The sequence below is a fragment of the Leuciscus leuciscus genome (genome assembly GCF_965113295.1).
Source record: "Leuciscus leuciscus genome assembly, chromosome: 6".
NCBI lineage: Eukaryota > Metazoa > Chordata > Actinopteri > Cypriniformes > Leuciscidae > Leuciscus > Leuciscus leuciscus.
In genome coordinates, this window is record NC_138730.1 from 2,846,564 (window position 1) to 2,860,025 (window position 13,462).

At 39.0% G+C, this 13,462-nt stretch overlaps 1 protein-coding gene across 1 annotated transcript in view; it reads left to right on the top strand.

Annotated features, from left to right (window-relative positions):
* Positions 1-13,462, top strand: part of LOC309501975 (corticotropin-releasing factor receptor 2) — a 108,987-nt gene that overhangs the window by 25,378 nt on the left and 70,147 nt on the right. Inside the window, exons 3-6 of the mRNA XM_082174275.1 lie at positions 5,254-5,339; positions 7,950-8,056; positions 10,514-10,631; positions 11,349-11,502. Of these exons, the coding sequence (XP_082030401.1) occupies positions 5,254-5,339; positions 7,950-8,056; positions 10,514-10,631; positions 11,349-11,502 (465 nt within the window). The remainder of the gene's footprint in view (positions 1-5,253; positions 5,340-7,949; positions 8,057-10,513; positions 10,632-11,348; positions 11,503-13,462) is intronic.

Below are 13,462 nucleotides of genomic sequence, written 5' to 3' on the forward strand. Positions count from 1 at the left end.
CGAGCTGTTTCCAGAAAAGTGTGCCGTATGCATCAGACGTTCTGCCAACGGTCTGTGGATATCAGATGCTCCAAGCACAGACACAAACACTCACTCTGAAACTGTTCACTGTAGATGTTGACCCGCCTTCAGATCGCTGAGTTTCAACACATTTAGAATGTTTTTTATTAGGGATGCACGATATATCGGCCACCATATCGGTATCGGCCGATATATGTTCATTTTTAATGTTATCGTTATCGGCCCAATAAGAAAACTTGGCCGATCTATATCAAAGACGAAAAATAATTTATTATTTCCTTCAGCTGAGAGACTTCAGATGTGCGCTGTTCACCATGATGTTATTGAATTGCTTGAAATATGTTTGGAATCACTTCAAAAAGGGAAATACAGTACACTCTGAGTATAGGTTACCATATTTGGCCTTCCCGTCATATCATATAACGTCACGTCACTAACAAATACTTTAGAAAAGGCCAATGAGAATTGGCGAGTTGGATTTGCATGCCACTCCCCTGGACATCCGCGTATAACAGGAGATTACTCCACTTAGATTTGTTCTTCGTGGGTGAGCATTCGCATCAGCGCTGACAGTTCATTCATCTCTGAAGAAGTAAAAAGCAGTTGGAAACCTGTACACTGTGCTTCAGTGGTCTCTCTCTAACAATGCAAAGTTAAGTGCAGGGAGTTCCCCTAGGAGCAAAGGTCCTCTAAAACAGCAAACACAGATGAACAGCGTGTTTTTAAAGATGCCTTTCCACCCATGTATTTCTGGATGTGGTCGACACCTTTCTCCCTCTGACAATCACAATCCCCACAGGCCTCCCATCCACTTAGCATGCTGTGCATCTGTTCCAGCAGAATTCCTCCACCTGGGGGAACTGTCCCAGGCTCCTGTCCAGGGCTGCTGGTCATGGCCATCCTGCACCCAGTCCTAACCCAGGTTTGATGCAGGAATTGCTTGGCACGGGCTCTGGGTCGGGTATTGTCCCCCCGGAGGTCCAGGAGTGCCATCTCTGGCTTAACCTTGCAGAGACACGAGATGCTGAGAAAGTGCCACTTACTCGATGCTCCTACCTCCCAAGGTGGCCGCTTTCGTGACACTGTCCAGTAGTGTTGGACTTCTCACAGCAGTTCTCGGCAGTGAAGACGAACACAGGCTCCACTCCGTCCCCCGGTGGAGGGCCTGGAGGAGATGGGTTTTTCTTTTCATTTGTTTTTTCGTTTATAGTAGGAGGTGATGCCAGACGTTGAAGGGCCGATGGCTCTTCAAGAGCAGTTTCCTCATTCCCTGGGTCATTCCCTCACAATCTATGCTTATGGCCTTCATCACCACGACGGCCATACATTGCATGCTTGCACAGGGAGCTCTATGGATGCAATCACCTTGCGTCCTTGCCTCCTCACACTCCACTGCAGTTCACCCGCAGTCAGGGAAGTGAGCAAGATAGGTGTTTCAATGCCTATATGGCCCAGTCACTAGTTCGGGACGCATGTCCTTCCGACATGGCAACATCTGCTCCTTTGCACTGTGAGATACCCACCACAGGTATGTCAAAAAGGATTGTTCCCTTGGTGCAGAACTTGGAAGCATGGATAGCGCTCTCAGGCACCCGCCCAGGTTCAACAGCGTCCTGTTTGTCTCAGTGTAAGGCTAGAAAATGTCTGTCCTGTCCTGTCCGAGGATCACGTTCCTTCTAGCGAAGAGCCTGTTCCTCCAGCCGAGATTGTGGTTGTGGGATGCGGGCAGATCTGTGATTGTTGAATAGGGCCCTGCACAAACTCCTGTTCAAAATGCTGACACAGAAACGCATTCTGACATGCGTACCACATCAAGATTGGTTCACGGTGATGGAACTGAAGGATGCATACTCTCATGTCTCAATTCTCCCTTGACACAGACCGTTCCTAATGTTTGCCTTCGAGGTATGAGCATATCAGTACAAGGTCCTCCCTTTCGGGCTGTCCCTGCCACCTCGCATCTTCACGAAGGTCACAGAGGCTCCCCTTGGCCTGCTAAGGGAAGTGGGTATTCACATTCTCAATTAACTCTACGACTGGCTAATTCTAGCACTCTCGGGTTTTATTGTGTGCACACAGGGACCTGGTGCTCGAGCACCTCAGCCGTTTGGGTCAAATGTGAAAAGAGCGAGTTCTCTCAGACGCAGAGCATCTCTTTCCTCAGTGTAGAATTGGATCACTATGACAGCACATCTTATGAGTGAGTGCACCCAGTTGTTGCTGAACTGCCTGAATTCGTTCAGGGGGAAAACAGAGGACTCACTGAAATAATTTCAGTGGCTCCTGGGGCAAATGGTGTCCTTGGTGGCGGTGACACAGCTCAGGTTGATGCATATTTCAGCACTGGCTTCAGACTCGAGTCCTGACATGGGTTAATCTTTTTATTTTAATTGAACGTAGAACTGTGACTATCTCTCTTCAATTGAGGATACTTCTCTCCTCTTCTCCACTAAGCAAGTGGCACAGATATTGAATTTACGATCCATATTGTTACAGTTTTCAATTATTACTTGGGTTTATGCATAAACGCCCAGAAACAAAAACATTAAAGCTATCACATGACTTTTTTTTTTTTTTTTACTTTTTCCTCATAACATTGTGAAGGTCTTACATACTATCCATTTTGGCCTTCATAAACTTAAGTGCTTTTACTTAAACAAATGGAACAGATGCACTGTGACTCTAAACTCATTTGTCTTTTTCAAGCCAGACTGATGCTGTCACAAGACTCACACCCTAAAACCTCATCATCTGCATGCAGAGAGAAACTGTCTCTCACTTACACCAAATACACGTATAATGATGGATGTAAAGATATCATACAGGGTTGTGTAGATATTTCACTGGAGCTAACATTATGTTTATTTTGTATTTCATTTCTTTATGCATTTGTTCATGTTAAATGATTTAAAAACTTGGTTATACAATTATTAGAAATGTGGCTGAAATGTCTGGTTTGCTATCTTCGTGGGGACTCTCCATAGACGTAATGTTTACTTAGCTCAATAGTTTTTATACTGAACAAACTCTATATTCTCTCCCTTTACACTAACCCTACCCCTAAACCTACCCATCACAGAAAACTTTCTGCATTTTTACATAAAAAAACAACAAAAAAAACTTCAATTTCTTTATTTCTGTCAGGACCACTATCGTCAAATACGATTGACAATTAGCATACAGTTAAGATTGGCGGTATGGTTCCGTTCTGGGCAAGAACTCCCTACACATCCATGCAGCCTAGCATGCATAAGAGCAGCAATAACTTAGGGTAAACAGAACAGAACCAACATTAATGTATTGCAGATATCATTAATTCAAGATTTTAAAGTACAACATGATTCGAGAATTTATTCTGATTCAAGGGGAATCAGAATGCCAAACCCTGACTGACGAGAGGAGGAGCTGGGGAGGGAGGAGGGTAATTAGCGCCTGAGAAACGCGATAGCTGCTGATAGGAGCTTATATATGTATACAGTGATAGGTGTCGTATTCCTATAGGTAGATCAGCTGAGAGTCAGCTGATGCGAGCTTGATTAACGTGACCTGCCAGAACTGACGCTACGCTTGATTTTCATACAAGATTTACAAATGAGGACGGAGGTTTTTTGAGATTTTGTCAGGTTTTGGTCACTTCTGGGTACAAATTTATCCCCAAAACTTAGTTTGTATACACAAACTATACACAAAATAGGTACACACACACACACGCACGCACGCACGCACGCACGCACGCACGCACGCACGCACGCACGCACGCACACACACACACACACACACACACACACACACACACACACACACACACACACACACACACTATTTTACTGAGACAAGAGGTTGTGGTTGTAATTTGTTCATTACGATTATCAGTTGTATTGTTAGCTTGAAAAACTCAGACAGGGAAACAGTGGGGAGAATTATGCTAAGTATAGGAATGAACCATTGTTAATGGAGAATGGGTGTTTTTGCACCTGTTATATTCCATTTTCAGTAGAGAGTAGTTTATTTATTCTGAACACTGTGACCAAATGTTTCTTCTAGTCTTGATATAAAAAAAATATTAAAAAAATTGTTAAATATTGTTTGTGGGTTTGTCCCTCCTAATGGTGTAATAGTGCTGGCCACCAGTATAAATGTTCTTGTCTGTGTCTATTGCAGCTAAATAACTGAAGAACATAATTGGACAATAACAAACTGCTCCCTAAAAATTGAATTGAATGGGGATATTTCCTGTATCCATGTGGTGGGTTGTAATGACACAGAGATTATTAATTGTTTATGTGATGAAAAACTTACCCTGCATCAAGTGTACCCCCCAGAAGAGTTATTGTGCCCCTGATTTCAACCATGATTTCAACTGAGGCGAGCCCTTATCAAGCGAGAACACTTTCTGTCAGAGCGTTCTGTAAACCCATATGCTTCTGTGCAATGGCCATTAGGGGTGTGCCATATCATACCGTCCACGATAATACCGGTATATCGGAACAAACCCGAACCTCACTGTCTGCTGAACTTGCGCAGAAACATCAAAATATAACCAGCTTTTTTAAATGGTTTTTAAGACAGCGCTTACCCAACAACAGAAAACACACTTTGAATCGACTAATGTGTCTTTCAGTGCTTGGGAACTAACAAACTTGAAACAAGAAGTGACTTCTTCGTTGAGTATGGATAGAAAAGCTGACTCATTCTCTTTTAAAATGGCTGTAATAACGAGATGCAGTATATTAACAGGATTTTGAAAAAAATCTAATTAAGTTCCCAAGTGCAGCTTGGAAAAGAGATTAGAATTTTCCATTAAAAATGAAAAAAGTAAAATAACCAGAGCAAAGCAAGAAAATGTAGGCATGATGGATTTTCAAAGATATGCAAAATAACTCCTTGGAATAAGAAACTAAGTAAATCGTTCTGTGGCCTTTACAAATGACATGCTCAGATTCTCAAATGGAAACAACATATCAAATAGGTAAACTCTAAACTGGATGGTTCACCTTAGATAGAGCCAACAGCCCTTGATGTAGGGAAGAATTTAAACGAGTCAATGCCGTTGAGCTGTTATAAATGATGTGTGTATTCAGCAAGTTCTTCAGTGAGGACATTTACTTCAAAGACTTCCAATTTGCTTTAACTTTTGTGAATTTTAACTTATGACTGCTGAATAATGGAAATGTTAACCTCTTTGGTCTTTAAGAACCACACTGACTTTGTAATTCCTGTCATTCCCTGCAGGAATTGCTTACAGAGAGTGCTTGGACAATGGCACATGGGCACTGAAGAGTAACTACTCCAACTGTGAGCCCATTCTAGAGGAAAAGGTGGGTAAATGTGTTAGAAGCCTGACCTGTACTCTACTGAACTCTACTGTTTTGGCTTAAGTGATGTCCCCAGGATTGTTTATAACATTTCATTAGTAAAAGAAAAATGATCGATCATCACTTGATTCCCCTGGGAATATATATTCAGTATCCAATTGAACAGGTCACATTGGGAAATAAGATCTGGGCACTTCGCTGGCCGCTGGCATTCCTGTCTTGCAAGAAAGCACACACATGATGAGCACTATGGCTGGTGGCATTGATTGTGATGCTGGAGAGTCGTGTCAGGATGAGCCAGCTCGAAGGAGACCATACGAGGGAGGAGGATGGCTTCCCTGTATAGCACAGCGTTGAGATTGCCTGCAATGACAACAAGCTCAGTCCGATGATGCTGTGATATATCGTCCCAGACCCTCCACCTCTAAATCGATCCCTCTCCAGAGAACAGGCCTCGGCGTAATGCTCAGTCTTTCAGCAACAAATACGAGACCTATCATCACCTCTGGAGAGATGAAAAACGTGACTTTTCTGTTAAGATCACTTTTCACCATTCCTGTCTTGTCCAGAGGTTTGTGCCCTTATTGCTGCCGCTGATATCTGGTAAGGACTTGCCTTACAACAGGCCTATAAGCCCTCAGTCCTGCCTCTCTCAACCTATTGCGAACAGTCTGAGCACTGATGGGGGGATTGTGCACTACAGTTGCTTTTGGCATCCTTTAGCAATGCCGCATGTGTGATTTTCAGACACTGACCCTGTGCATGTGTTGTTACACGTACGAGGACAACTTTCTCTCTCACCGTAGCATTGTCTTAGGTTTCTCACAGTACAGATATTGCAATTGCCCTGGCCACATCTGCAGTCCTCAAGCCTCCACGCTGCACGTTTAATGCTTGTTCAGAACCACGGGCTTCTTTCTTTTGGTGTTTTACAGAGTCAGTAAAAACGTCTCTTTGGTGTCCTAAGTTTTTAATAACTGTAAACATAATTGCCTTCCATCTGTAAGCTGTTAGTGTTTTAATGATTGTTCCACAGGCTATTTTGATTTTGCAATAGATTTTAGTTATCTTTAATATATATGGTAGCGTGAACATTTAATTTTTTTTTTTTTTTTTTACAAAACATGAGTTTGCCAGACAGTGCGCAGATCAGAGAATGTCTGTCTCCAGTCAGCAAACGAGATTTTTGTCTTTTTGTCTGCTCCCTAACAGGACCCTGAAGCTAAACAGGTTTAGGTTCAGGTTAAAACCGGAAGCTAAACCAGGTTTTTAAACAGGTTTCCCTGCTGCTAAACAGCAGGGAAACCTGTTTCAAGATGGGAGAATCTGACTCAGTGACGTTCCCGATAAAACTGTTGAACTGTTGTCTGAAATGCGGAATGCAGTGAAACTGACAGAGTCTCATAGACAGGGAGGAGAAAGGCAGATATTCGTTGACGGACTGACAGTTCTCAGATTATTAATACGAGGATCTCAACATGCACCATGGGGACTCATCCTGTTGAAACCACGATGCTCGTGTGAACCAAAACACTACTCCTCCCGCTCTGAAGTCCGAAGTGACAGTAAACAGACACATATTCAAGCCGAAAGAGATCACATCGTGAGCTTCCAGACTTGAACACAAGCGTTCCTGTGTAAAACACACTGCACATGGTCCGGGGAGAGAGAGAGAGTCTCGAGCTCCACACGGCATCTCCAGCATCCAGACTCATGCAGCGACTCTCGGTCCACGGTCTCGGGGGATTACTCTTTCCCTCAAAAGAAAGCGCACTTTGAGTGAAACACTTAATTTTTGAAAACTAATGCAGTGTGAAATCTCGATAAGCCGTTGAGCATGGCAAAAGCCAAAACACTGAACACACTTACAATGAGTGTCCTTGATCGTAATGAGCAAGAACACGGGCGCACACACTGATGAAGAATGGCATTGTGTTCCCCACTAAGGGAAGATTAACTCGGCTTCAAGCGAGTCGCTGAAACACAAGAAAACTCTGAAGACAGAACGGCAGATAAATCGTCCTCCTGAAGAAGAGAAAGAAGAGGAGTGATGGCACTTGATGGTCCTTTATAAGTCACTGCAATTATTCCCTTTCTGGACTCACTGCTTATTGTTTTCTCACGGCAAGACTAAAAGCTTCCCTGTGCAACCTGAACTGTTTGGATTGGTTTAAATCAATGAATGCTATTAATGTCAATGCTTTTAGGTTCTGTTGTGTACAGAATCCACAACATTCTGAATGACATGCAGAACATAATCCATTTGGCCCAATTATTTTGCTTTTCCCCCCATATTATGAAGTAGCCCATATCTGACATTACTTCTCTCCATATCAGTCAGCTTCTCCCTTCACTTCTGCATGGAAACATTCTGCAAAAGGATAGTTGAATCCTTTAGTATGTTGTCTACAGTTTTGTGTCCTCTTTCAAGTTTCAAGTCTTTTAGAAGCTTCCATAAGATATTAAGCAAGGACAAAATGGTCATTGAGTAATAACTATTGATTTGTGCTAAAATTGCAATCATTTATCATATTATATCATATCACATGCTAGGAAGAGAATGAATTGCTTCTTTGATCATGTCAGAATTGATAATGAATCTGTTTTCCACAGAGGAAGTACCCCATGCACTACAAGATAGCCCTCATCATAAACTACTTCGGTCACTGTATATCTGTGGGAGCTCTCGTTATTGCCTTCATTCTCTTTCTGTGCTTGAGGTAAGTGTGCCAGGGATTTCTCAGCACTTGTGAGGAAAGTGCTAAGGCCTTGTTCAAAGTTAAGAAATCTAAAACAAAAAAAGTAAGAAAAGAAAGAAAGAATAAAAAAAGAACAAATTTAATATGTTTTAACAATTAAGAGCCAGATTACTAAACACATTAGCATGAGAGCGCGATGGCAGTGGAAAGTTCTGGTCGTGATCTACTGACGACACACACATTAAAGAACACAGACTCAGTCGGATCATTTCCATAATGACCAACATAATCTACATCTTAGCGTCTGGTTTAAGACTGACTTTTTTTGGGTGGTAATTAATGGTGCAAACCCCAGTAAATTGATGAGGGCAAACCTTAGTAAATCACCCTGCGTGATTCATTTAAATACTCTCCTCACATACATTTTGCGTCTAAAAGGGAAACTCCTACAAATGCATTTAATATCAGCCGTCCACAACTGTCCACATCTTCTCAGCGCACATTTTTCACTGCGTGTCTCGAGTAAATCCTGACGGTAGCTTTTTAACGGCTGAAAAAGATGGTTTGCGCTGGAAGCTGTTAGTAAATCTGACCCTAAGCCTTAGAATTAAAGATAATGAAGATTGTATATACACTAAAGGAAACATTTGGTCATTATAATATCTACTCTAGTTTTCTCTTTTTTGTGGAACACTTAAAGATCATTTTTTTAAGTCACTGGTTGTTTTTTAAAATTAATTTATTTTTTACATACCAAATAATGGGGAATTTTACCTTTTATTTTATATTAAAAATGACATGAAAACATATAAAGTATGCTCTTTTTCAAATCTTCTGAAGTCATACGATAGCTTTGTATGAAAAAGACAAGTCATTACACAGTGTCACGGATTGTCTGTCTTTCCCTGTGCTCTTGTTGTGTAGTAATTTGTTTTGTATTTTGCTTTATTGAGGGGTGTCCAATCTCTAACCATATGTGACCCTGGACCACAAAACCAGAGTCACATGGGTACATTTTTGGAAATTGAGATTCTTACATCATCTGAAAGCTGAATAAATGTATGGTTTGTTAGGATAGGACAGTATTAGGATAGGCCGAGATACAACTATCTGAACATCTGGAATCTGAGGGTGCAAAAAACATCAAAACATTGAGAAAATCATTTTAAACTTTACGATAGTGCTGCATTCACTCACAAAAATAAATGTTTTATATATTTATGGTAGGAAATTTACAAAATATCTTCATGGAACATGATCTTTACTTAATATCCTAATGGTTTTTGGCATAAAAGATAAATCTATAATTTTGACCCAGACATTGTATTGTTGGCTATTGCCACAGATATACCCGTGCGACTCCAGACTGGTGACGTGATCCAGGGTCACATATGGCATATAATCAAGAGTTTAACTGGAGTATTAGCTGCGATCATGGTAGTCACAAGCAAAACCATGCTCTTCGTAGTATATGGTTACTTAAACATAATAATAATAAATAGAATTTATTTATAATAATATTTATATTTATAATAATAGTCAAATGTATAATAAATGCATTTTTGGCACAATACAACATTTGTACAGTGTTAGTAACTGCAATGTAATGAACTATAAGGCTGGTGCGGGATTGAAACGTGTGTAAGTACCGGTGTGTATACGACACACTGTTTTCCAGTTTAACTTGTGTGTGCAGTTTACACAGCAGCGGTGGCTGTATTCAGCTCAGCTATCTTCACCTCAGATCTTGAATGTCCCCGTATCATACCAGTGTAATGAACAGAGTGTGTGTGGATCTAGCGATCTGCACTGTTAGATAGAGCAGCGGTATTGCTTTGAGCTCAGTGAGTCGATATCCAGCGCTCTAGTCTTCTGTCACTCACACGTGACACTTATTTATGGAAAGATAATGAATTCCAAACTGTATTATGTCATTATGAATGCACTGCAAGCTTTACAGTGCATTTGATGTGTGTATTTCCTGCACCACTGAGAATCACTGCACAGAATAACACAAATATCAAAACACACGCCATTGGTTGATCCAAATCTGCTGGGACAGATTCTCAAACGGAGTCAGTGTTGTGTACAATAAACATATGAATCACTTGAAGAATTGATGCAATTAAACATGTCATTTTATAAATATGCAGACCTCACTGAAAGTGTCACTGAACATTTCTTTTAAATGGTCATTTTTTTTTATCAGGCTTCTATGTTTATTTAAGTTTTAGTCATTTATTGCAATGCATTATTTTCAAAAATTTCATTTTCAAAAAATAATAACATAAAAATGCTGATTTAAAAGAGAAAATGTCAGATGGACCTTTTTGCAATCCTTTAGCTGTGTCTCTAGCTCCTCTTTGCTCTTTGTCCCATATTCATGCTTATGTATTTCCATAATCAGCTCATGCAAAACTGTGTCACAGTGTAATTGCTGAAATGATTGTTTTTTTTATTAATCTTTTTTAATTCAAGGAGCATCCGATGCCTTCGCAACATAATCCACTGGAACTTAATTACGACCTTCATTCTGAGGAACGTAATGTGGTTTTTGCTTCAACTGATTGACCAAAACATTTATGAGACAAATGAGGTATGAAACACTTTTAAACTACATTTCAGCTTATTAATATGTGAACAGATCAGCAGGTTTCGAACATTTACATTTATGATGTTGGCATTGCTTTTTTAACATGGTTACAACATAATAAAAATAGTTCATTATACACATTATAAGTAAGCAAATTTAAAGGGATAGTCCAACCAAAAATGAAAAATTTGATAATTTCATCCCCATGCCATCCTAGATGAATAGGACTTTCTTTCTTCAGATGAATACAAATGAAGTTATATTTCTGTAAAGAAGCATGTGATGCAGGTCTGACTCTGACTTTAACACATGAACCTTACAGTACAGAATCCATTGAGTCAGAATATTATTGTTGTTTGCTTTTCAGGGACTAGCAGATATCCTAGCAGAAGTATATCACACTGAATTGAATAATAATTTTATGGAAATCTGTGAAATGTATTATGCAGTAACCATTTAGTAGTAATGGCTGTTGAACATGTGCATAACAACACGGTTTGGCCTGACACATTATTTTCCAGGTGCAATATTAATATTGCAGTATTTGCAATCATTTATCACCTTGCAAAACACTTTTATGAAATATTTGAGAAATCTGGGGTGTGATGTTGTTTTAAGACCTAGAATAAGATTCCTGTTAGCATCAAGTAAAAGTAATGCATCCAAAGAGTTCACCTCAATTAACCCGTTCTCTCTCTCCGTCTCTGTCTCTCTGTATAGCCCTGGTGCCGTCTTATAACAACAATCTATAATTACTTTGTGGTGACCAATTTTTTCTGGATGTTTGTGGAGGGCTGCTATCTTCACACGGCGATTGTGATGACGTATTCCACAGACAAGCTTCGTAAATGGGTCTTCCTCTTCATCGGATGGTGTGAGTTGATTTCTCTACATGAGTGTACTCGTTCTGAAAGGCCTAATCATCTGCTATTTAAATTAGCTGTGAGGAAAGAAGTGTAATCTGCTATTCAGCAAAGTTTAAAAACAACGTTTTGTTTTATTTGGAAGTTTTCATGTGACTTTATTAGAGTGAAACCTGTAAAAAAAAAAATTCACTCTAATCAGAAGTATAAATGGTACAGATATTGCAGAAGATTCAAGCACCCAAACTTAAAGGGGAGATTTACAAAGTTCAATGTGAGAATAATTTTTTTTTTTTTTTAATGTTTGGTAACACTTTACTTGAAGGGGTGTGCATTAGACTGACATGACACATGCCATGAATATGACGGAGGTTTTATGCATGTTTATAAGAACTGTCATTAAGAGTCATTAGCTCAGTTAGGACATTTTTAATGCAAAGATGACATTGTTTGAGATGTCTTTGTTATGACAACTTGACATAAACCAATACATCATAACCTGTCATAAATATGACATAGCAGATTAATCATCAAACTTAAGAAACTACTTTATGGGTTAACATTACATTACATTATATTACTGACCACTTTTTTATCCAGTGGTACAATTTGAATTTGTCATTAAAATGTCATTAAGTGTTAATACTCTGTCAAATAATGTTATAACAGTGTCATGAATATTTTTCTTGACCTCAACTACAGTGATATGAATTTAATTTGTCATTAAAATGTAATTAAGTGTTAATACTGTCAAATTATTTTATAACTAAAACTGGAATACTGAAAAAAAATAAAAAGTGGTCAGAAATATATTCATGACAGTTATAATGGCCTCATGACAGCCGATGTCTAAACCAACCACATGACATTAATGTAATGTTAACCCATAAAGCTAAGTAGTTTCTTACATTTGATAATTAATCTGCTATGTCATGTTTATGACACATTTATGACAGGTTATGATGTATTGGTTTATGTCAAGTTGTCATAACAAAGACATGTCATAATTGAGCGAATGACTCTTAATGACAGTTGTCATAAACATGCATAAAACCTCCATCATATTCATGACATGTGTCATGTCAGTCTTATACACACCCTTCAAGTAAAGTGTTACCAAATGGGGTACTAAACAAATCTCAGTATGTGAGAAATAGAAATAGATGAATACAATGCACTTGGCCTATCACAGTGTCAAACTCTCTGTCCGGGTGCTGTGTGTTGCAGTTCTCCACATCGAGGAACGACACTGAACACACAGAAGCATTAGCTCCAGCATGACCATTTTATATTGGACTCAACCTTGTTTACTTTCCCCTCAGAAATGATTAACTTTCTTAATTATACATTTATACTGTAATATTAATAATAATAATCATATGATTTATTTTAGTACGTATTTATTATTATTACAATTTTGAATAACAATTATACGAAGGTAAAACAGTCGAAGGTAAACTCACAAGTGTGATGCATTAATTGCATTGGTTTTATAATAAATGTCATATGTTTAACTTTGATTAAGTATTTTTTTTATGGAATATCACCGACAGAAATGGACTTTCCATTTTCCATGGCATTTATTTTCTAACCATGTTAATGTATACATAATGCATTTACACTGCAATTACAACTGCATAAATAATGTTATGAGATTAATTATTTAAATATAAACATTTTAATATAGAAAAAATTTGAAGGGGAAAAATAATTCTTTTTTTTAAATTATGAAATGAAAGCCGCTGTAGGCTGTGGCAAATCACTGTCTTAATTAATGAATCATAGAAGTATTCATTCAAATGATTCATTCAAAACATCTGATTCATTCTGGAATGAAGCAACTTGGTCACTGAATCACTGAGTCGATTCGTTGATTCGTTCGCCACAGAGACGCATAACTCTTTTGCTGTGGCTTGTCTGTAGCTATCCTTGGAGAAATAGAGAAAAAACAGAGAATATTGACAGTTTTAT